The sequence below is a fragment of the Macrobrachium nipponense genome, chromosome 20 (genome assembly GCF_015104395.2).
Source record: "Macrobrachium nipponense isolate FS-2020 chromosome 20, ASM1510439v2, whole genome shotgun sequence".
Classification (NCBI taxonomy): domain Eukaryota; kingdom Metazoa; phylum Arthropoda; class Malacostraca; order Decapoda; family Palaemonidae; genus Macrobrachium; species Macrobrachium nipponense.
In genome coordinates this window covers 45,326,212-45,350,174 of record NC_061089.1, presented here as the reverse complement: position 1 = coordinate 45,350,174, position 23,963 = coordinate 45,326,212, and the positions used below count along the sequence as shown (strand labels likewise).

At 39.2% G+C, this 23,963-nt stretch overlaps 1 protein-coding gene across 2 annotated transcripts in view; it reads left to right on the top strand.

Moving 5' to 3' along the window:
- The first annotated feature begins 413 nt into the window (after positions 1-413).
- The window catches only part of LOC135225401 (zinc finger HIT domain-containing protein 3-like), a 49,176-nt gene continuing 25,626 nt past the window's right edge, over positions 414-23,963 (top strand). For both annotated transcript variants that reach the window (XM_064264743.1, XM_064264737.1), the window contains exons 1-2: positions 414-592; positions 14,745-14,905. In XM_064264743.1, the coding sequence (XP_064120813.1) occupies positions 510-592; positions 14,745-14,905 (244 nt within the window). In that variant the 5' untranslated portion in view covers positions 414-509. The remainder of the gene's footprint in view (positions 593-14,744; positions 14,906-23,963) is intronic.

Here is a 23,963-nt window from a genome sequence, read left to right as displayed (position 1 = left end):
GACGAAGCCAGATGTGAATAAAAGTAGGGGTGTTAATTATCCTCACTTGCCAAGTTTTTTCTATTTAAAATGGGTTGGGATGTGACACATCCATACCAGGTGGCATGAGTTACCTAAGGACTTGGGTTGGATCCTAAAAAAAAAAAAAAAAAATGAGAGGGGGGTTTTATGAATATATTGTTTATTTTTCACCTCCATGATTTCTCTGTTATTGCAATTGTTACATTTGTATGAGAGATGCCTTTTTGCAGCCTGTTTGCATATTCTGTCACTTTATCATCACCAACTATCCATAGATTATTGTTGCATAAGCAAAGAAATGATGTATGCTGCAGATTACAGAAATTGGCTTGTGTAATTTTTTCACACTTTAAAATGTTATGAAATTATTATAATTTCTATAATGAAGAAGAAGGAAGACAGGTAACTTTATTTGTGTTGCAGATCTGCATTCAGAGGATAACAAGAACAGAATACTACCAGATTTGGATTTAGGAACTGTCTGCCTAATGGAAACCTGTAATGAAAACTTATGTCAAGTGTGCAGCCATGCATCCTTCAAGTATAAATGTCCATCCTGTTCCTTGAGATAGTAAGTAAAGTATTTTGGTGTTCTCAGTTTATTGGTAATGTATACTCAATATTAATGGTCCTATGTTTTTGTTGAGAATTGATGCATGCTGCATGTGAGGTACCAGCAATGGTTACTGAGAATAGTTTAGACACCTCCATAAAGGAGAAAACCATTGGTTTTATAATAGTCACTGGTACTCACATTATTACTAAAACTGTAGACAAGAGGTTTTTATTTTTTCATCCATGGTTACTTGAACTTGTAACATGGTGTTAATGTGACTCGAGTATAAAGGGAAGAAAGAAAGTTTGGGAAAGAGAAATGTAGGGCTCACCCTGAAGGGGATAATTGATAAACCCTAAAATGAAAAGGTTCTGGGATTGAGAAAAACAAAAATGCAAATGTAATACAGAACAGCATTTGGAATTCGAGGGAAAGAACTAGTCCCTGAATTTAGCATTCTGGTGCTGCTGATTTCCAGAGTGAATGAACGAGGATGCCTGACATGCATTCTGTGACTAGTTGAAAGAATGATGGAACTCCATGCAGTAAGGAAACAGAATAATATCTTTAAAAAAGTTAACATTTATAAGAAAAAGGATCTACAGTAGATATGTAACTGGGAACCTTCAGAATTCCCAGATTATTCTTTCCTAAGAGAGTAACAAGGATGAGGTGATTGTCCCTGGCATCTAGAGGCTTGATAATAATACTGTGAGTTTTACAAAAATGGTAAAACTTGCTAGAATACTACCCCAAAAATTATGGAGTAAGGAGTTGGGCGAAGGCTCATGCCAAATGGAAGCGCCTCAGTGGCATGGTCGGTATGGTCTTGGCCTGCCACCTCAGTGGCGGCAAGTTCGATTCTCGGGCATTCCATTGAGGAGTGAGAGATGTGTATTTCTGGTGATAGAAGTTCACTCTCAACGTGGTTCTGAAGTCACATAAAGCCGTTGGTCCCGTTGCTGAATAACATGGGTTCCATGCGATGTAAAAACACCATACAAACAAACAAACAAACATACCTGATGAAAATCATGAGAAAGTGCAAAGAACAAAAGGAAATGTAGAGATCATTTCATGCCTAATCCAATGAAGGAAAAGTCGGGCATGAATATTTAGTAATTATGATGGTGATGGAAATGAACTGCCCAATTTTTTTCTATATACAGTGGAACCTCGACATACGAAAGTCACTACTTACGAAAAATCCAAGTTGTGAAATCAAAGACGAAGATTTTTTGCTTCTGTATACAAAAATAATTCAGGTTGCAAAAGGGTAAAGTCCGAGATTCGCCAGGACCGCTGAGAACAATTTTAAAACTCGCGCGCCGCCAACTGAGTAGACTCACCACCATCCTCCCACTCTCCCATTGGTTCCTGATGCTAGTCACCGCCATAAGATCCTGCTCTCCTATTGGTCAGCATCTGTCCCATCATGCCTCTATGTAAAGGTGTTCCTTGACCATTTTTTGCGGCAGTGTTATCGTAAACACTGAAATTAATTCGTTCACATATATTTCGTTTGTTAACGTAAATTCGTGTTAGTGATTTTGCTTTCATTGTACTGTAAGTTACTTTATCGTGTTGTGTGTGAACTTAATTACTTACGTTAGTAGCCATGGGTCCTAAGAATGTTGCTGAAGTTCACGGAAAGAAGAGGATGCTTTCTATGGAGAACGAAGATGGAGATAATCAAGAAGTGTTAATATTTTCTGCCATTTGTTAATGTCTTTCATAAAGTTTAGTGTTAATGTTTTCTGCCATTTTTTAATGTTTCGTAAAGTTAAGTGTTCATGTTTTCTGCCATTTGTCCTCCTCCTCTTCTGTTGCCACTTTCGGAGATCGCCTCACTCGAAAGGTAAGTTTCCACATTTTACTAAATATGTACGTACAGTATTTCTTGTACCATGTACACTAATACACTTTATTTACAGGTATGTACTACAATAAAGGTTAAGTTAGGTATTGAATGGTCCAAATTGCTGTATTTCATTGTTTATTGGTCAATATAGCTTTATTATAAAATTTACTATGGTGTTTTTGTAGGGCTTGGAACGAATTAGGCAATTTACATGTAAAATGTAGTTTGAGATACGAAAAAATCAGGTTACGAAGGCCGCTTCGGAATGAATTAATTTCATATCCTGAGGCGCTACTGTAATGTAATTTCTCAGTAAGAAAGTAAGGTAGGATTTCATTATTATGAAATGGATTAGTAGATGGGAAAGTAGGAAAAGAAATGAGTGAATATTTTGGATTTTTAAATACGTATTGAATTTTTTTACATTTGGGGATAAATTTCATATAATCCTTGAAGCCAGTTTTAGAAGTGTTAAAAATGACAGGTTTTGTACTATCAGCAAGAACAGACACAGCTTCTATATATATATAAGATATAACATAGGTTACATAGAGTAGGAAATTTATAAGGAGGATGTGTGTGTACAAATTATAAGCATGCTGTTTGTAACATGTTTATACATTAGTAACTGATAAAAAAGTGTGGGCAGCAGTCATCATTGGAAATGGCTTAACTTTCATTTGAAAGAAAATTTATTGCTCCAGTTTTTTAAAAATAATATAACAGTTATGTTTTGCATTGTTTGGAGAGTTTTTTGGCCAGGATGTGTGGTGACCAGAAGCTAGAAAATAAACTAAAGCTTGGTGAGAGAGATTGGACTTGTGATGATAAAGGGTGTGGACCAGCTTGTCAGAGAGGGTACAATTAGGGTTTTCTGCCCATTGGATGTTAGAAAACCAGTTACTAAAAATACTCTTTTGTATTTCTGAGAGCCTATGCTAATGTCACAAAAGATGGTGCATCCTTAATTAAGGCTAGTGTATAGGAGAGCATTTAGTATTAAGCCTAATTTTGATTTAATAGGCTATCATTGGTGGGTTTTTAGATATGTCACCCGAAAAGTTTTCTTTAGGCCCTGTAGTAACAGCAAGACAAGTGATTTCTAATGAGGTTTTATGGTAGATAGAAGTATCATTCTCATCACTCACTTTTCTTCTTTGTCTGCAGTTATATATTCAGTTATTCACATCTTTAGACGACTAAAAATTGGCCTGTGCGCCGGTAGTCTACACATTGAAATACAAACCCATAAATTATACTTAATTTCCCTCCTCCTGACCGGGCATTTAAGTTGTCAGCGGCTAATGAAGCAAAGGGTAAAGTCAGTTGTGTCACGGAGACTCCGTGGATTGTATGATCTGTTAGTATCTGTTTATGACTTTGTGTTTATGTTTTCCTCATCCTCCTTCAGGTGTTTACGTTTCTTCATCCTCCTTCATAAAAGCTTTGGTTTTTTTAACATTTTAGGTTTGTATTTTGGAATAAACTAGAAAAAAGGGATTTTGACAAAGGAAAAATCTATTTCTGGGTTTGACCTGTGTCACCCAGTGAAATGTTCCTTATAGCACTCATTTCTAAGTATAAACAATTGCTAAATATACAAGAGAAAAAGCCATATGGAATGCCAGGGTTACTACTCCCGGCTCGTTCACCCTCACAGTGCGTCGTATAGTATCTGGGGCGAGTGGAAGCCACTACCAGAGGTCCTCTGCCAATTAGATATCTTTCTCAAATTCCCCTGCTCCATTACAACGGCCATCTACCGCCTGCTACTGCTACTACTATCGCCCTGCCCGATCATTCCTGAAATACGCACCCAAGCTTGGGCCAGCTCAGGGTGAAGAGAGAAGAGGGGGATGGGTTCACTGGGCGACACAGGTCCTCATCCAGAAATAGATTTTTCCTTTGTCAAAATCCCTTTTCTGGGCTCGACCTATGTCGCCCAGTGATATAGTAACAGAGAATTGGCCACAGAAGCTTGGCAAATAGAGTGTAAACAAAGCTTCTGAAAGGAGAAATAAAAATTATTTGACTTTTAATGCTTTTTAATAAAGCTCCTTATCCATAATGTTTCTTAATATTACGACATCACAATAATAAATATATAACTACAAAATTCTGGTATGACCAAGACTATACCACCATCAAGGAGTACAATAGTTAATATATACAAAACAATCTTAATAAACTATGTACAATACAGGAGTGGGTTGATATGCAATCCAGTCCAGGGCAAAAGGTAAAAGGTAGGGATTACAAGCGAGGCAGGTAGGTGAGAGAAAGTACTAAAAGGTAATTGTTAACAATTTAAGAATAGTAGATTTACAATTATATAACTAGGCTGTATCAGGGGGGACAATGTTCCCTGCTGCCACTGTCGAATATTTAAGGGCCTCTAAAGATTTTAGATAGTGGCGTTTAAATACTGTCGGAGATTTCCAACCTGTATATTTTTTTAAGGTCATCGAAGTTCATATGATGAAAATAATTAACTGAGGTAGCCACTGCCCGGATATCATGTACCTGGGGAACTGAATCCGGGTTGGCTTGTTTAATGAAATAAAGAATTTGTTGTCTGATGGCCTTCAGGGAAATGGTTCCACCATTCTCTCTAATAAATAGGGGGCCCGAAGACTTTTTAGAAGTTCTGTCCAGATAGGCTTTCAACGTATTTACAGGGCATAGAGATAGATCTTGTGGAAGAGGGACAATCTTCCACAGAGACCACCTGTTCTGTGGGTCTTCGTTCTTTGCCAAGAATTTTCGATCTGGGGAGAGCAGAACTTCTCCAGACGGGAGGAAATCAATATGGTTTGGCTCTCTGGAGAGAGCTGACAGTTCAGATATTCTGGCTCCTGAGGCCAGACTCACTAAGAATAATGTTTTCCTGAGAAGGGTTATATATGAGCATGATTCGTTACCAGTGTCTGAAGCTAGCCTGAGTACGTCATTTAAAAACCAGGAGACCGTGTGAGGACGGTCTACCGGTCTCAGCCTAGCATAAGCTCTCGGGATAGACGAGAAGTACGAATCTGTTAAATCAATGTTAAAGCCAAACTGAAATATCTTTCTCAAGGCGGATTTAGTTGTAGTAATGGTACTAGCTGCTAGACCTTTTTCAAACAAAGTTCTAACAAATGAAACTGCCAGATTTGTAGTCATTGTCTGAACCTCTGAGTCTTCTAGAAAGGTGACTAACTTCCTCACTGCCGAATCATACTGCTGTAACGTCGATTCTCTTTTGTCTGACTCTGGGAGCAAAGTGTTTAGTGGGTCAATATTGGCATCCTTTTGTGCCGCAAACTTCATGAAGTCCATAAAGTTAGGACATTCTGAATTTTTGAGGAAGCTGACACAGTCTGCGTTTGTACTACTTGAGTCAGCCTTGGGTTGGGAATCTGCTTGGGATGAAGTCTCAACTCTACTAGAAGAGGAAACCAATTGCTCTTTGGCCAGTTGGGTGCTACCAGAGCTATCTGTCCTTTGAAAGATCTGAGTTTGTTTAGAACTTTCATTAAGAGGTTTATTGGTGGAAATAGGTAAATCCTCTGCCAATTGTTCCAGTCTATGGACATCGCATCTGTGGCGTGAGCCAGAGGGTCCAAATTGGGAGCCACATAACACGTTAGTTTGTGGTTGGATTCTGTGGCAAACAGGTCTACTTGAAGGCCCGGAATTTGTTGGCAAATCCAATTGAATGACCTTACGTCGAGGGACCATTCTGACTCCAGCGGAGTTGTTTTGGACAGTGCGTCCGCTATAACATTCCGTACTCCTGCCAGGTGAGTGGCTGACAGATGCCAATGGTATTTCGCTGCTAGCGAAAAGATTGCTATCATCACATGGTTTATGTGGCTCGACTCGGAACCTCCTCTGTTTATGCAGTGAACTATTACTGCACTGTCCAAGACTAGTCTGATGTGAATATTTCTGGCCGGAGTTAGTCGTTTCAGGGTCAGAAATACAGCCATGGCTTCTAGTACATTGATATGGAGCTGGCGGAATGCTATCGGCCATGTCCCTTGAACCTTCTTGTACTGAGAATAGCCCCCCCAACTGATTAGTGAGGCGTCTGTGTGGACTACTAAAGACGGCGGAGGGAATCGTATCGGCACCGACTTTGCCTGGTTCGTGACTTTCGTCCATGGACGAAGTCTCTTCCGTAATATCGGCGGGATCCGGGAGATTTTGTCTCTGAGCCTCCTGTTGGCTCTTGTCCGCCATACCCGGTTGATGTCCTTCAGTTTGGCTTTCAACAGAATGTCTGTTACTGAAGCAAACTGAAGTGAACCTAAGACTTTCTTGGGTCCTCTGAGACGCCTGCTTGTTCTTGAGGAATAGTCTCGTAGCTTTCGCTATCTCTCTGCGCTTCTCCGGCGGGATAGATAGCTTGTGTGTGGTCAGGTCCCATTGTATTCCCAACCATTGAAAGCGTGACGCCGGGACAAGGCGGGACTTTCTCCTGCTTATCTGGAATCCAAGATATTCTAGAAATTTTATTACTTTGGCTGTCGCCCTGCGACATTCCTTGTCGCTGGTTGCCCAAATGAGCCAGTCGTCTAGATAAGCTACTAGCATTATTCCTTGAGCTCTTAGTTCCTGCACTACTGTCTCTGCTATCATTGTAAATATTCTGGGCGCTATATTGAGCCCGAATTGCATGACCTTGAAGGCATAAGCCTGGTTTCCTAGTTTGAAGCCTAGGAAGAGAGAAAAATGCCTTGCTACTGGAACATGATAGTAAGCATCTGTAAGATCGATAGAGGTGGTGACGGCCCCACGGGGAAGTAAGGTCCACACCTACGAGACGGTTAGCATGCGGAATTTGTCGCATTGAATGTATAAGTTGAGATGGGACAAGTCCAGAATTACTCTTCGTTTGTCCGAGTCCTTCTTTGGGACGCTGAACAAGCGTCCTTGAAATTTCAGGTGCCTGACTTTCTCTATTACCTTCTTTTGAAGAAGGTGTTTGGTGTAGTCTAATAGGTCTGCCGTTGGAATTTGGTGGAAACTGATCGGTGGAGGAGGCCCTTTTATCCAACTCCACCCCAAGCCTTTTGCTATTATACTGTGGGCCCACGTGCTAAACGTCCAATGGTCCCAGAAGAGGTACAGTCTCCCTCCTACCTGGAGAGTCTTATTGGTTCGATGAGGTCCTACTTCCTCTGCTTCCTCGGAAACCTCTTCCTCTAGTGGGGGCTCTGGCGCCGGTTCTGTGCCGGAAGGCCCTTCTTGCCATGCTACCCCTTGCGAATCTATTGTAACCTTGAAATGCCCCTTGTGTTTCAAAGGAAGCGTTGAAGGCCGGGGATGCAACAAACGTAGCCGAACTCTGGGGTTGTTGAGACGGCTGGCTCTGCAACAAGACAAATTGTTGCTGAGGTTGAGCCTTTGACGTTGAAGGCTGACTAAGCTGGGCTACAGGGACTGCCTGTACCACTGCTTAAGACTGGTAGGTCTGGAAGGACTGGTACTTCCTAGGCCTCTTCCTACCTTTGGGATGCAATCCGGAGGGTTCAAATTTCCTCTTTGAAGGAAGGCCCCAGCGAACCTGAAGGTTCTGCTTAGCCCTGGCCGCTTCCCCGGGAACGCTATTCACCATGCTATCTGGGAATAGGTTGGCTCCCCAGATTGGAGCCTTAATGAGCCTGTTGGGCTCATGCCTAATGGAAGCATCGGCTAAAACATGCTTCCTGCAGTTCCTTCTGGCCACGGCGAAGTCATATACCTCGCATTGGAGGGTCTTAACAGTGACTTCGTTAAGACCCGGAATAGAGGCTCCTCAGCATAGACAGTGGCTGTCATCTCTTCTGTAGTGACTGAGTTGATGGACCTACTCAGTCTACATTTTGCCTCGTATTCCGCCTTAATCATGGCCTCCGGAATCCTGGGTAAGTGCTCGCTGAACTGAGCGGAAGCACAGTCTGGGTTGAGCCTGTCCACTGTGAATGTTGATGGGGCATCCACCCATCACTCCTGGTCTCCAGGGAAGAGCAGAGAGGTTTGATCTGTCTCCCTGAGCTGAGGCATTGGTTTCTCTTCCATTGCTGCTTGTAAGGTTAACTCCACGACCTTTGATGTACATGGCGTTGGAGTGTCGTCTCCTACCACAAACATGGTGTAGGAACCTTTATCTGATAGGGTGCGAACCCACGCCAATTGAGCCTGATCCCTCGGGTATATTACTGTCTCCTTCGGGACCCTATCCACTCTCACCAATGCTTTCTCTGTCAACTGGGCGTAGCCCGGGAAGGGGAATTGGAGGCGCGCCGGGAAGAACTCGTAGTCTTCCACTGGACGGGTCCCACAACCCTTGATCGTCAACATGCCTTCTGAAAAGGGAGCATGAAGAGCAAACCGCCATGGGTTGTTATTGACGAATGGCGGTAGCTTGGATGCGTCCGGCACAACAAAAGACTGTTGCGTATGTCCGGACCGGAGGAGTTCCGCCATCAAGCTCTCTTGGTTCTGAAGCCTTTGGGTCAGAGACTGTATTGACTGTCCCGATGTCTCTAGACTTGACACGAACTGGGAGGACATCTCTTGGAACTTTGTATCAAGTTGCCCATCTCCTGCATAAGCAAGCTCGAGAAGGTCGCTGGATCAAAGCCGGACTCCATTGGTCTGGTTCTGGGACCTTTAGCTCTCGACCCCTGGTGCAGAGGAGTAGCTTTGGCCAAGTCCGCCAATGGCTTGGGGGCCGATGACGAACTGGCGGAGCTCGCCTTGGAAGGCTTAGAAGGCTTGGTAGCCTTCGGTAGGGACTTCTTCATAAAGGTTTTAACTTTAGGGAGTACTGAGCCCGACCTGTCCCTACGGGTCGTGGACTTCCCAGCAAATCCCTGGAAGGAGGAAGAGGAAGAATGAGTTGGGCTAAAAGTAAGAACTTTAGCCCGGAGGCTACCTGCCTCACTTACCTCCCTACCTTGTCCCTGAGTGTCGATGACCATGGGTTCCCGTTCCAGGCTGATGGCTGCTACTTCCTCCATGACCTCCTCACATAGTCCCTCCTGTTCTTCTGGGAAGGCCTGGGTCTCCTCGCGTATCTTGGCTATGATGGGGCCGCCACTTTCACTGCTACAGCTGCCGAGATCTTGGCGTTGGGGTACAGGAGGGAACACCTCCTCCGACAGCATGTAGGGTTGTTTGGCCTTGACGTTTCTGCCACAAACCCGCCTACCCAGACCTTGAGGGTCGCTAACGAGGAGGCCTTGAGGGCCTGAGGAGTCTGTAAGAGATAGTAGAATCAGGTCCTCTTGTCATGGTTGTCACATTTATTATCCAATATAATTCAATATAATCCAATATACAGTAGTCCCCCCGTATTCGCGGGGGATGCGTACCAGACCCCCCCGCGAATACTAGTTAGAATCTGCGAATGTTTGGAACCCCCCTCTAAAAATGCTCATAAACTCCTATCCTGAACATGCAAACACCAAAGTATCCCTAAAAAGACCATCCTTCATCAAATATATATAAAATATCCTATTATGGTTCATATTAATCTTTGAAATATTATTAATACTGTTTTTAAGTAAATCATACATTTTATGGTTATACATAAATACATACTATGTACGTACTGCATGACTTAGTTACGTATGTGAAAATAATTCAGTCCCCCCCATAAGTATTCAGTCATGCACGTTTTCTTTCATACTGTTACTGTTTGAGACATCCATTTTCTTTTTACAAAGGAAACAATTGTATGTGAAATCACAAATACCAAATGTCTACTTAAAGTATTATCCTACATCAAATATACCATTGAATTGGTATTATTAATATCATTTTAAAGTCATCTTAAACATTTTACCATTAGAGAGAGAGAGAGAGAGATTGTCCTTACAGTATTTAAAAGAGAGAAATGGAATGATTATTGTATTTAAAATACTCAGATATGAATTTTGTACATACATGTCCATGAAAATGATCTCATCTCAGTAAGAGAGAGAGAGAGAGAGAGAGAGAGAGGAGAGAGAAAAACGAGAGAGAGAGAGGAGAGAGAGAGGAGAGAGAGATTACATAAAACCATTAAATTCGTTGACCATTGTATGGCATTGTTACTTTCCCAGCTCCGAGCGTCACTGGAGTTATGGGGTAGGGAAATTGATACAGAAAAAGATGAAGGGAAGAATTTTCATTTGATATTAGTTATCGTATTATTACTACTACTATTATTATTATTATTATTATTATTATTATTATTATTATTATTATTATTATTATTATTATTATTATTTGAAAATAAAATAAACACGTGCATTTACCATAAAAATTCTCTCATCTCAGTAAGAAAGAGGAGTTATCCTTACAAGTGAAATGGAAAGGTAATTTTCATCTCTTTAAAATATTACCATTATGAATTTTGTAATTACAGTTTTATTATTATTATTTCGGAAGGAGACCCTCTCGTAGACATGTTTTGTTAAAAATGACTGCTGCTTCAGCACTATTAATCTTATAAAGAGTCTTCTCTATCTTTCTGATGACGGCTTTCTCGTTGTTGCTTAGACTGGCGAGCAACGCACCAAAGGGCATGGTAAAATTCGGTTGAGTCATCAGAAAGATAGAGAAGACTCTTTATAAGATTAATAGTGCTGAAGCAGCAGTCATTTTTAACAAAACATATTATTATTATTATTATTATTATTATTATTATTATTATTATTATTATTATTATTATTATTATTATTATTATTATTAAATAACTGAAATTATCAATAAACATTTTACATACTAGTACCATAAAAATTCTTTCATCTTGGTAAAAAGAGAGAGAGAGAGAGAGAGAGAGAGTGTGTTTATCTCTCTGTTCTCTCAAAAAATACTTATAACACTTCCAGCGAAAGAGAGGGAGGGAGTTACCACTATGACACATTATTATCTTGTGTGGCAAGAGAAGAGAGAGAGAGTTAGCCTTAATTAAAAGTGACATGGATAGATTAGTATTGTATTTCTTTAAAATACTATCACATAATAGGAATTTTGTAATTACAGTTATTATCATTATTATTATTATTATTATTATTATTTGAAAGTATTAAAAACATATAGTACAAGTACTATAAAAAAATCTCGAGTCTCAGTAAATGAGAGAGAGACAGAGAGAGAGAGAGAGGGGGGGGGGGGATTTCATGAGCACTTGATGGCAGCAACAAAACAGCTCCTTCCCCCTCCTGTCACTTAACTTGATACGTATGACAGTTTTAGTACCTGGAGTTATAGAGAAAGAAGACTGGGAATTCCTTTATACTTCCATAATTTTTTAAATTTATAAGCTAAAATCTTACTAATTCACTATGGTATTTTCTTTAATGAATTGATATTATTGCTGTATAAATTAATATTAATATTTGAAAAGAGTAAATAATTTATTTATCATACAAAAAAAAAAAACATACATCTTTGTAGTATAGAGAGAGAGAGAGAGAGAGAGAGAGAGAGAGAGAGAGAGAAATTATTATTTTTATTATGTGATATTTAAACTTATTAAACTTACTAATACAGTATTAATCAAAATTAATATTTGAAAATTAGTAAATCATTTTTGTATCATAAAAATGTATTTAGTCATGAAAATAAACATCAAAATACACTAATTGGTGATTATTTTCGTCGGAAAATCCCGCGAATGGGGGCCGAGTCCGTCCGCGAATCCGGAGAACGCGAATACGGGGGGACCACTGTAATCCCCAGAATATCACTTAGGTGAGAATGGTACCTACTGACTCGTTAGTTACGTCGCACACAAGCACGTAACACACTTCTCAGCCATCAGGGTGCCTTACCTGGAGGTTGTCCACCTAGACTGCACACCCGGTATGAGATCTGCAGACATCATGCCCGCACGGCTGCTGGAGAACCGCCGTACAAGCAACCTCCTGACAGTGTACCATCTGTAAGTTAAATTGATACATGAGTATCGTTAAATAGTTCCGCTGGAGTTGGATCCGGCGATATGTGCGTGCTTAACTAATTGAAGGTAAACATTCACTATTAATGCACAATTAAATCTCCTAATATCCCTGCGTGCTCCAGAATCTATAATCTCACTTTCGCCGTAGTTATGACTGGCGAGGTTGGCCTGGTACGAGCAGAACAGGGAAAAGGTAAACCTGAGCCTGAGTCTGATCACACCGGAGTAGCAATTCCCAATCCTCTAGAAGCGCTTCTCTAAGCCCCGGTCCACCCCCACTGGAGTGGGAAGCAGATATCAACACCAGAGAGTATTGAAAAAGGAGCGGCGGGAACCATGGTAAGTAGGGTCCCAGTGTATGTATACCCGGGAGGGTGAGACACCTCCTGCTGTAGTAAATACGGACCGGATACATACCATTAGAGATATTAAAATCTAAATTCTAAAATTCTAAAATTACATAAAATAAGCTCTGCCTGTCGTTGCCCACTCTGTAATCCACCTTCTCGTTATTGCAATAGCTATAGCCTGCGGAGCTGGCCTAATACGTGCAGAACAGGGAAACTAGGTGAGCCCTAAGCCTGAGTCTGATCACATTGGGGAATCGTAGCCATTACAAATGTAATGGGAACGAATTCTCTAGCCTAGTTCCAGTCCCACCGGAGTGGGGAAGCAGCAAAAACAGTATAGGAATATGGAAAACAGAGTGGCATCAACCATGGTAATCAGATCCCGGTGTATACCATCCCAGTGAGTGAGATGGCAGGCCATCCCTCGCCGAGGTGAACACCAACCCGAGGTCATACCAGCAGAGGTTCATGAACTACCCCGCTCCTCCAACCAGCCCCCCCAAACCGAGTTCAATGCTCCAGCTGCTGTTACCAGTAAAGTTAATGGTCAGCGAGCAAGCACAATCCCACCGGAGTGGGTCTGGAATGGAAGGGATATCGCAGATTGGAGTGGTAAGCTCGTGATCGCCTGGTCATGGCAACCGGTCAGATGGTACTACCTTCCGAGAAGCCATGAACCAACCTCCTACTAAAGGGGCAGAAGACGTTAGGTCAATTGACACCTTATATGAGGTAAAGGCACACACTACATATAAATGGTTTATAAGGTATTATAGGAGGCACTGATGTGAGAAGGCGGGGGGGGGGGGGGGGGGGGGTTGTGTGTGTGTAAGCCCACCTGAGCAGCTAGCCTAACCCTCCAAAATCAGAACTCCGATCTGGTCAGGTAGGCTAGGATGGCTCTGTTAGGACATCACAAAGGAGGACACTATAAGGGCTACCTTAACCCTTCTAAATCGAATCTCGATCTGGTCAGGCAAGATAGGCTAATGCCTACAATACGTACCAGGAGATGAAATCTCTCTGGTATTGGCTGAACCACCAAACCAACGAATCAGCTTGGTCCAGTTAGCCTATATACTCATATAAGAAGGGTATAGGGATACTACCCCTGCCTAGCCTACCTTCCAAAACCTATTCCAGATCTGGTCGGGTAGGCTAGGGTAGGCAACTCACGTCAGGCTATCGACCTTATCAAATACAAAATTAATATAAAAATTACACAAATGCCTAAGTCAATGACTAAACAAGACTACAATCAGTACAAGGAACTGATTGAAAGTTGTAATGAGGTTGTTATGATAACGCTCGCAGGTAATGATGCACCCAAGATGGCTGACTCGGGAGCGGCGTCATGCTGGGCCCCCACTACGTACCCATCAGTCAAAACAATATCATATAACATGCATCGCTACCCAACTGTGAACAAAATGGCAATTGAAATACTCAACTTAGGTGAAGATGCTTCCTGACGATCAGACATCGCGAAAGGATCACTGCAAACTTGCCAAAGAGTCACACATGTGCGAACAAAACAAGTACTATGAAAGGAATGATCGGGCAGGGCGATAGTAGTAGCAGTAGCGGGCGGTAGATGGCCGTTGTAACAGCTCCTCTCTAGAGCAGGGGAATTTGAGAAAGGAGATATCTAATTGGGAGAGGACCTCTGGTAGTGGCTTCCACTCGCCCCAGATACTATACCGAAGCCCTGTGATGGTGAGCGAGCCGTGGGTAGTAACCCTGGCATTCCATATGGCTTTTTCTCTTGTATATTTAGCAATTATTTATACTTAAAAATGAGTGCTATAAGGAACATTTCACTGGCCGACACAGGTCAAACCCAGAAAAATATATTTTAAGTTCAGTATAGTATTGTTATCTGTTAAAATAGAAGTTTAATGTAAAACTTCTCTTAAGTATAATTATGTGTACTTTGGATTTCTAAGCAACACTGACTCTTGTACTTTTAATTTTGTGCATTGATATTTTAACACAAGATCAGTATATGTTACTGTACTTATTACTTTTTATCCTTAGTTGTAGTGTATCATGTTACAAGACTCACAAAGCAACACCATGTCAACCCAAAAAAGAAGCAAATGTAACTTTGGAAATAGATGGGCAAGGAAATATTTTATCTCGTCAGATACTGTTCCCAACAGATGACACAGTAATGCCTGCAACTTTGGAAAAATTAGGTAAGTCCAGTAAATCCAGTCTGTATATAAATTATAATTCTCCATTTTTTCCTATTCGAAACTGTAAACTAACACTTGAGAGTCACATGTACCCAGTTATATATTTTTTATTAAAACAATATACATACAGGTACCTGATCATCACAAGCAGTGTAGTACACTACGTATTGGGTCCAAATTTTCTTCTAGTTTGGGTTTTGCCACAGTACCTCCACTGAGTGATGCAAGTTCCTGTGTGAATTGAAATTGGTTATTTTCAACTTCATTAGATCAGTTGGAATTTAACAAATTACTATTTCAGGGTGTTTACAGAAATTTTTTTTATATATAAGTATGTAACATACCAAGTAATTACAAAGCTAACAATAACTAAGTACTGGCAGATAAAATTTGAAAATTGTAGTAGCGATTCTTTGTTTGTTTTGGTGTAGATATCTAGCCCCACCCACTTTTGGGGAAGAATGGAAACAACACAGCAGAGTTCAATTTTTTTCTGTTAGCTTCTGACGAAGGTTGTGAGCAGCAGCAAAATTTTTTGGGATTTCATAGGCTTTACTGGTTGTATCTTTAAGATGTCGGTGAAGTATTTTGGATTCGTTTGATAGCCTTTCAGCATTTATTTAGTCTGTTATTTACAGGCCTATATTTGTCATTTGGATTGAATTTGAGACTGATTAGTAAATTTATTTCTGACAATGTCTGACCTAAGTGTGACTGGTACTCGTTATTGCAGCAGAAGGTGCAATATGACGTATACAGTGTGTATGGGTTGCAGAGGTCAAGTGTGTTCGGTGGATCTGACTTGTACTGAATGTGTTGACTGGGACTTGAAACTGGAAAATTTTGTCCTCTCACCTTTCCAAATTGGAAAGAAATAGGAAGAGGAAAGCTTTTTGCTAGGAGTGAAGTCATGAGCTGTAGCTGGTTCACTTCAGGTAGATTCTTGGGTGAGGCCTATGCCTATGAGTCGTTTGTTTGGTGGCCGTTCATTGGCTGGTACAGGGAGGTAGGCGGCTCACTCAATATCTCATATTTTCATCTGTAGCTTAGAAAACTAGCTAGTATATGTTTGTATTTCTCCATTTATCTCATGTTTTCCTCTTTATTGTTCTCCAGTTCCAGATCCGTCAGCATTGGCAACGGATGTTATGCTTCTTGGTTGGTCAGACAAGGAACTGTATGGCTTCCCACCCTTTGGAATGATAAGGGAGATGATAAACAAGCTCTAATCCCACAAGAATGCCTCAGTGATTCTCATAGCCCCAATTTGGCCTCAGAGGGAATGGTTCCCAGACCTGATAAGGCTCTTAGTCTACTTTCCAAGATTACTCCCTCAAAAATGCAAGCTTCTCAGACAATTGCATCTCAGGAGATTCCATCAAGGATTGTCTACGCCAGCTCTGACAGAATTCCAACTCAAGAAACTCTCAGAGCTAAAGGCTTTTCAAGAATGGCTTCAGAAGCTATGTCAAAGTGCAGATGTCAGTCATCCTCTGACATCTATCAAAACATGTGGACTATTTTCCACACTTGGTGCAAGAGAAATTACGTCTCTTCTAAAAACTGTGACCGATATTGCTGTTTTTTTTTATTATATCTGACAACCTCGAGAGGCTTTTCCTCTTCCACTATTAAGGGCTACAGGGAGATGCTACACTTGGTCTTCAGACATGGAGGCTTAAATCTATCATCAAATCAAGGCTTATCAAATCTTATTAGATCTTATGACACTATCATAGATTCACATCAGGCGTGCATCTGATGTCTAGACCATTCCCTTATGATGCTCCTGATTGGGTATTGATAAACCAATCACAGGGCGGGAAACTCTCAGTCTCACTCGAGAGTTCGCATAGGCAGGATGTATGTTGCGGCCTCAATTTCAAAAACTATAACTTTCATTACACCTTAGTTTTACCTACTGAAAAGGAGTGTTTCTGAATTTCATCTCTAAATATCTTCAAGCCAGTAATTTAAGGATTATAATGATATATGAATTATGAGTAAAATCATAATACACGTATATAATATATAATAAAAAGGAATAATGAGAGGGATACAGGAAAACTGATTGTAGGAAAGAAAAATAATGTATCAGTATCTAAGTAACGATTTTTTTCACATAAAGATTTTGACTATAGGATGTAAAAGGGTGATGGTGATAATGATAGTGATGATAATGAAGTCTTAATATTCTTTTTCTCCCATAAGACTTATTCTATCGAGGGGTGTAATCTTGATGATGTCATCGAGTGATCACATGAGCAACACCTGACTACATGAAGATAAGAGAGAGAGATTAATATTCTTAATCTTTTGCATGTAATTTTCATATTGATAGCCCTACATATAATTTTTTTTGGTAGCATTGTCTTCCATTACATTTAAGCTACAAAACTGTATGAAATGCAAGACAATGAATGGTGAATGCTCTGTGATCTCATGTGAGGACTGAAAGAATGTATTTTATATTAAGAATTTCATATTTATTTCAGTATAAACATTTTAGCATTAACTTTACTGAAGTACATAATTCTTATATCATTATAAACCTTAAATCATTTGCTTGAAGATGTTTAGTGATGAAATTTGGAAACACTCCTTTTCAGCAGGTAAAACTAAGTTGTAATGAAAGGTATAGTTTTTGAAAGAGAGTCAGAACACACATCCTTCCTATGTGAACTCTTAAGGGGGCCAGCCGGAACCCCTATATATGGTGGTATAGGGCGAAAAATGTAAAGTCATGAAAAAATTCATGGAGCTTCATATGGCAATTGAGAACACGTATACAAAATATTTTGTCAAAATTCCTCTTACTTTCGTAGTTAACGTAACTCAATAAGCCTAAAACATTGATCCGTACAAGAAAATGCAATATTTCCTCTATTATCGAAAATTTTGATAATTATTGTCAAAGAAATTGGGAGAAATGGCATCTGTAGACATTCCCTGAGTCGAGAAGGGAGACTTCAGCTCTGCTACCAAGTCCAGTCATGATTTAGTGCGATCACAAACTTCAAGTAGGTTACACGTTCAATTTCACCTCTGACATTAGCTTGCTATTACGTATGTTTATGTATGTTTCGGCAAGAATTTCATCATGCTAATGAGGAAAAGATAAGGAAAACATCTTGCTAACATACAGACGAAGAAAAATCGCTCAAGTATTATTACAGAATATCATAATATACGCGTATTTAGTGAAGAGAGAGGGGAGGGTTGCTAGTAAGGGTTGCGTAGTAACGCCCCCGTCTTTCCTGACAGCACACGTCACACTGTGCCCAAGGTTACGATCTTTGAGCAAAGAGATCTTCATTTATTATAAATAACAAAGTTTTGGTTTTTTAATACCCAAAATGGAATATGAAATTCATAATAATCATGATTTATTAAATTGTCTTTGTAAAAAGAGAGTACACCTTCGAGTTTCACCTCTGACATTCTCTTGCATTTGCGTTTGTTTATCTTTGTTTCGGCAAGAATTTCATCATGCCAAAGAGGAAAATACAAGGAAAACATCTCGCTAACATACAGAAGAAGAAAATTCGCTATAATAAACTGAGTTGGTGAAGGGGAGAGAGAATTGCGTAGGAAGGAGTGCCCCATCTTGCCTCAAGCAATGCCCCAGGCTACGATATATGAGCAAAGGGATCATCATTTATGATTAAATTATGATAAATGAAATAGTTTTGGTTTATTAATACATATACATTCATAATAATCATTATTTATTAACATTGTCTTTCTAGAAATATGAAGGAAAACTTTGAACGCCCGTATCTCAAAACTATACTTATTGAACTTCAAAATTTATCTTCTCACTTAGTTTTAAAGCTATAACATTGGAATTTGGTATATAACTCAGAAAGACATTATAGAACAATCAAATAGAGTCCTTTTTTCCAATTTTTGTTTCGTCTTTTTTTTATAAATTTTTTTCTCCTGATTTATAGGGTTTATTTTTTTACCATATTGAAAAATTTGATTGGAGGTCTACATCAGGTCTATATATGGTAGTAATCCCAGGTCTTAATATTAAATATCAAGGGAGGAGATAGAATTTGAAAAATGGTTATTTTCGGGATAAATCGCCCTGGCGTCACAAAACCGAAGGTCAGAGGCGAAAATCATATGCGGTTTGGAGATGTCCCAAGTCACCTTATTAAGTGGTATGAATATCAAAGTCCTGTCCTTAATAAATGGCATTAGCCGGCCGGCCCCCTTAAGCAAGACTTAGAGTTTTCAGCCCTGTGTTTTTAAGGAATTTAACCAGGAAGACTCTCTTCCTAGTAGCTTTGGATACAGCCAAGAGAATAGGTGAGATTCAGTCTCTCTATAAAAGAGTTGGGTTCTCTTACAGAGATGCTTTATGTTCTTACACTAGGTTTTCTCGCGAAAGTGAGAATCCAGATAAGCCTAGGCATTGTTCTTTTACCATTAAGAACCTGACTCAAGTAGTAGGCACAGAAGATGAGGAGAGGTCTCTGTTAGAGGAGAGGTTCCTGTTAGAGAGAGGTCAAGAAAGCTTAATATACCAAAGAGAATCATACATATGAACCAAATTGTTTAGGGAACAGCAAAGTTTAGAAAATCAGCCTAGAGGTGGAATTCCTCGAAGTACCACAAGAGAGCAAGACAATACAGTAGTGTTAATGTTGCTGAGCAACATTCATTTGTGAACATTGAATTCTAGTGCTTCATCATGATATTGCTGAACGAGGAACCATGACTAGGTCTATGCCTATGACTGGTGTCTGATGAATAATTTAGATGGAGAAGGAGATTTTTAAAAATATGTACACTTGAAATCTTTGATAAGTATCTAATGAGTAAGTCTAATAAATAAGCAAGCCTACCTTTGATGGATGGGAGATTCAGTTAGGCTTTTTTTTTTATATACATATATATATATATTTTTTTTTTTATCGGTGTTCTGGGAATACCACTGATAGGGAAGGAAACAGATTCAATGATGCATGCCTTTTTTTCTTCAAAACCTGAATAATACATTTTATTGAGAGATACTTTATTCACTTATTCACATCGGCCTAATCCCTTTATCCTACTCCTATATGGCACCAACGTTCCCCCACATCTCAGGCTTCTCCGACTTCCCGCTACCAACTCCATCACATGGAAGCAATGCTGATAACGGTTATTTAAGAATTCTCCTCACCGACAAATGTAGTCTTAAAATGCATATGTTTACAGAACATTTTTTGATCAAAATTACTTTTTCTTTCAATCCCCAAAGTATTTGCATAAACTTGTGTTTCACCCTGTATGACTGTTGCAGCTGTTAAAGAACAACCTCTGATTACATCAGTAGGTTTTTATTGTAAAAATATCTGAAATAGACTTAAACAAAAAAGTCACCTTTCATATTTCCTATCCTTTCAACTAATACTTATAATATGCTCATGGCAGTAGGTCTAGGCATACATGTGAAACTAATTTCTGTATAGAAAAAATGAATAACTGCAGAAAGATTAACCCAAGAAAGCTTTTATGAAAGTAAGCCTTTCTTATTATATTCGTCATTTTTGACTCCCACAGCTTTCCAATGTGTTAAGATAAAACAGGATGGTATGCAAGGAATTAGATAAAAAAAAAAGACTAAATTGTATTAGTTTGATTTTTAATTATTGCTTTTTTGACATGAGATAGCTAGGTCTGAGTAAGTTATGTTAAGCATTAATGAAAAGAATAAGAAAAAAACATAGCCAATAAAAAAGAATATCGGGAATAATAAAATAAAGCAGAATAATAAAATATTGCCAATTTAAATATTCATTCACATTAGGTATCGGAGAGAGTATACATACGGTACTGCTGAAAATAGACTTAGGCTAATTTGTAATCAAAATCCGAAGTCAAATTTAGGCCTACTAAATGTCATGCAAATTATTTTATTGATCAAAGGACAAAAGGAGTTCAATTACACTTTGTTATTAAAGAATATTGACAGGCTTAATGTATTATGTATTGGCTGTAGGTGACGAACCGATGACACCCCAGTGCTTTATGATACGTTGGGTCAAGACTTGAAAGGCAGTACAGCCAACTTCCAAATGCTTATGCCATTGCTGTCACGAAGCATTAGCTGAGAATTAAATTAGAATTTGCGGGCTCGTGGATACAGCCAGTCCCCGGGTTACGACGGGTTCGGCTTACGATGTTCCGAGGTTAAGGCGCTTTTCAATTATATTCATCAGAAATTATTTCCAGGGTTACGACGCATGTTCCATGGTTATGACGTCTACACCGCTCATCTGGCAGAAGAAATATGACACCAAAAATCCAAAATAATCAATATTTAAAGGTCTTTTTTGATGAAATATGCAATAAGAATGCAGTTTACATACTTTTGAATGCATCCAAAGCATTAAAAGTAAGGTTTTCTTAGGATTTTTGATGATGTTCCGACGATTTTCGGGTTACGACGATTTTCGGCTTACAACGCGTCTCAAGAACGGAACCCACGTCGTAACCCGGGGACTGCCTTATATATTTTCCTTACTTTGTAAAACAATTATCTTTAATACATTGAATAAATATATTTCATTCCAATTTAATTTATTTCAAGTATAACATCTTTGAAAGGAAATATTATTTATTGATAAGTAAATAATTTGGCTCCTGCATATGGCAATATTTCCATAACGAACAATGAATTAAGAAATTACGCCAATTGTTAGTTGGCCGCGTGTACCTTGGGTCCTTTATTGGTGGCTGGCATGATGTTGGGGAGGAAGTATAGAAAGCATTCCTTCCATCCTTACTCTTCACTTTGAAACTTGGTGTTGGGTATTACAGGAGTCTGGGGGTATGTTGTACTGGCTACCCTCCAGAATTTGTTTGGTTGGGTAATGTTGTTTTTAGTTTTTTGGTGTAGGTAACAGCATTGTTATATGGTGATTATGTGATGGTACTGTGCACTTGGCAGGGGCAATGTCTATGCTTTACTAGTGCTTGGAGAAATCCTTCACTGTAAAGCTTCGTTGACTCTGGGCTAGTTTAACAGTCGCTAGTGCTAGCGACCTGTGAACTACCCCTCTACTTGTCCAATGTCAACGAAAAGTAAGTAAGCTTGCCAGGCTAGTGGTAAGTGAAGTTGATGTCCCAGCTACTTTACTAGCTACTTGCCAGTCACGTGACCCACTAGCGTCCACAACCATCCCCGTGTCAACGTCAAGTTGCCGTGTTGCTGGACAGTTGTCATCACCTTCCCCGAGCACAAACTTGTGCGAGAAGTGGAAACCAGATGAAATTTCCACGTTTTGGAAATATATGATTAATATGAATGCCTGTGGGATATAAGGGACACTCATTACTTGAATTTTATTTCCTGTCAGTAAACAAATTAAGATGCAGATAGAATTAATCCCTAAACAAAATTAGGACTATCTGGATGTCAAATGAAATACTGTTGATTTTCCTCTTTTACTAAATGAAGGAGGCTACAGCCTTTCACAGTGATGTCATACTCATACATTATTAACCGTAGATTAATAATAAATGAATGAAAGTTTTGTTTGTGAGGTTATGGGTCACGAACAGATAATATCACCCTCGTGCGCATATGCCTTTTATATTCTGTAGGATCTTCAGTGGCTAATTCATTTAGTGTACTGGAGCCTCCTAAACTTTCTCTCCACTGAAGCCACTTCTTCACCTATAATGTACATTTTTTTCATCCCTTCCTTCCTCACCTATAATTTACAATTTTTTCATCCCTTTCTTTTTCACAATTATTTCTAGTTTGTTTGCCAAAATGACACCTGCAGCATCAATTGCTAAATCTATGTCACTGGACATTTTGGTGGCTACTAGCTGCAAATACTTTCCTGCCAAACTACCCTAGTGTCAACACTTACTTGCCGGGTATGTTAACTTGTAACTAGCACTAGCGGCTACTAAACTAGCCCTCGTGTCAACATGGCTTAAGGCTCCCACTTATCCCTTAAACGCCGAAGTGGTAAAATAAAAATTGTCTCCCGTGTGCTGGAGGTGTTTCGGAGTGAGCGCGGAAGCGGAAAAAATATTTTTTTCAAAAAATCACAGCGCGCTTAGTTTTCAAGATTAAGAGTTCATTTTTGGCTCCTTTTTTTGTCATTGGCTGAAGTTTAGTATGCAACCATCAGAAATGAAAAAAAATATAATTATCATATATAAATAATGCGATATATGATAGCGCAAAAATGAAATTTCATATATAATTGTATTCAAATCGCGCTGTGCGCAAAACGGTTAAAGGTAACAAGTTACTTTTTTTTCGTTGTAATGTATACTAAATTGCGATCATTTTGGTAGATAACACATTGTAAAACGATAAAAGCAACACAGAGAAAATATTATCACAATATAATGCATGAATTCGTAAAGCGCGGACGTAAACAAATATTTTTTCAAAAATTCACCATAAACATCTAAATATTGTCCTACGAGACTTCCAATTTCTTTTTGTCAAAATGAAGGAAAAATGATTGAAATATTACTATACTGTAAGAGTATTAGCTTACAATTGCAGTTTTCGACCATATCTGACGAGTTAAAGTTGACCAAATGTCAAATTTTTTTATATATTTTTTTTATGCAATTATTTCGGAAATTAGAAAAGCTACAACCTTCAAATATTTTTCGTTTTATTCTATATGAAATTGCGCACATTTTCATATATAAAACTCTATGAAATGCCTAATATGAAATGGGGCAAATATTCCGAGAATGGGACGTACGCATTTCGGAGATTTGTGGCGGAGAATCCGCGCGCGGAGGGAAGGAAAGTTTTTTTTTTTAAATTCACCATAAATCTAAATATTGTGCTAGAGACTTCGAATTTGTTTCAAGATGAGGATAAATAACTGAATATTACTAGATGTAAGAGTTTTAGCTTACAATTGCGTTTTTCGACCATTTCGATAGAGACAAAGTTGACCGAACGTGGTTTTTTTTCTATTTATCGTGATTTATATGCAAATATTTCAAAAATGAGAAAAACTACAACCTTCAATTATTTATTGTGTATTCTACATGAAATTCCGCACATTTTCATATA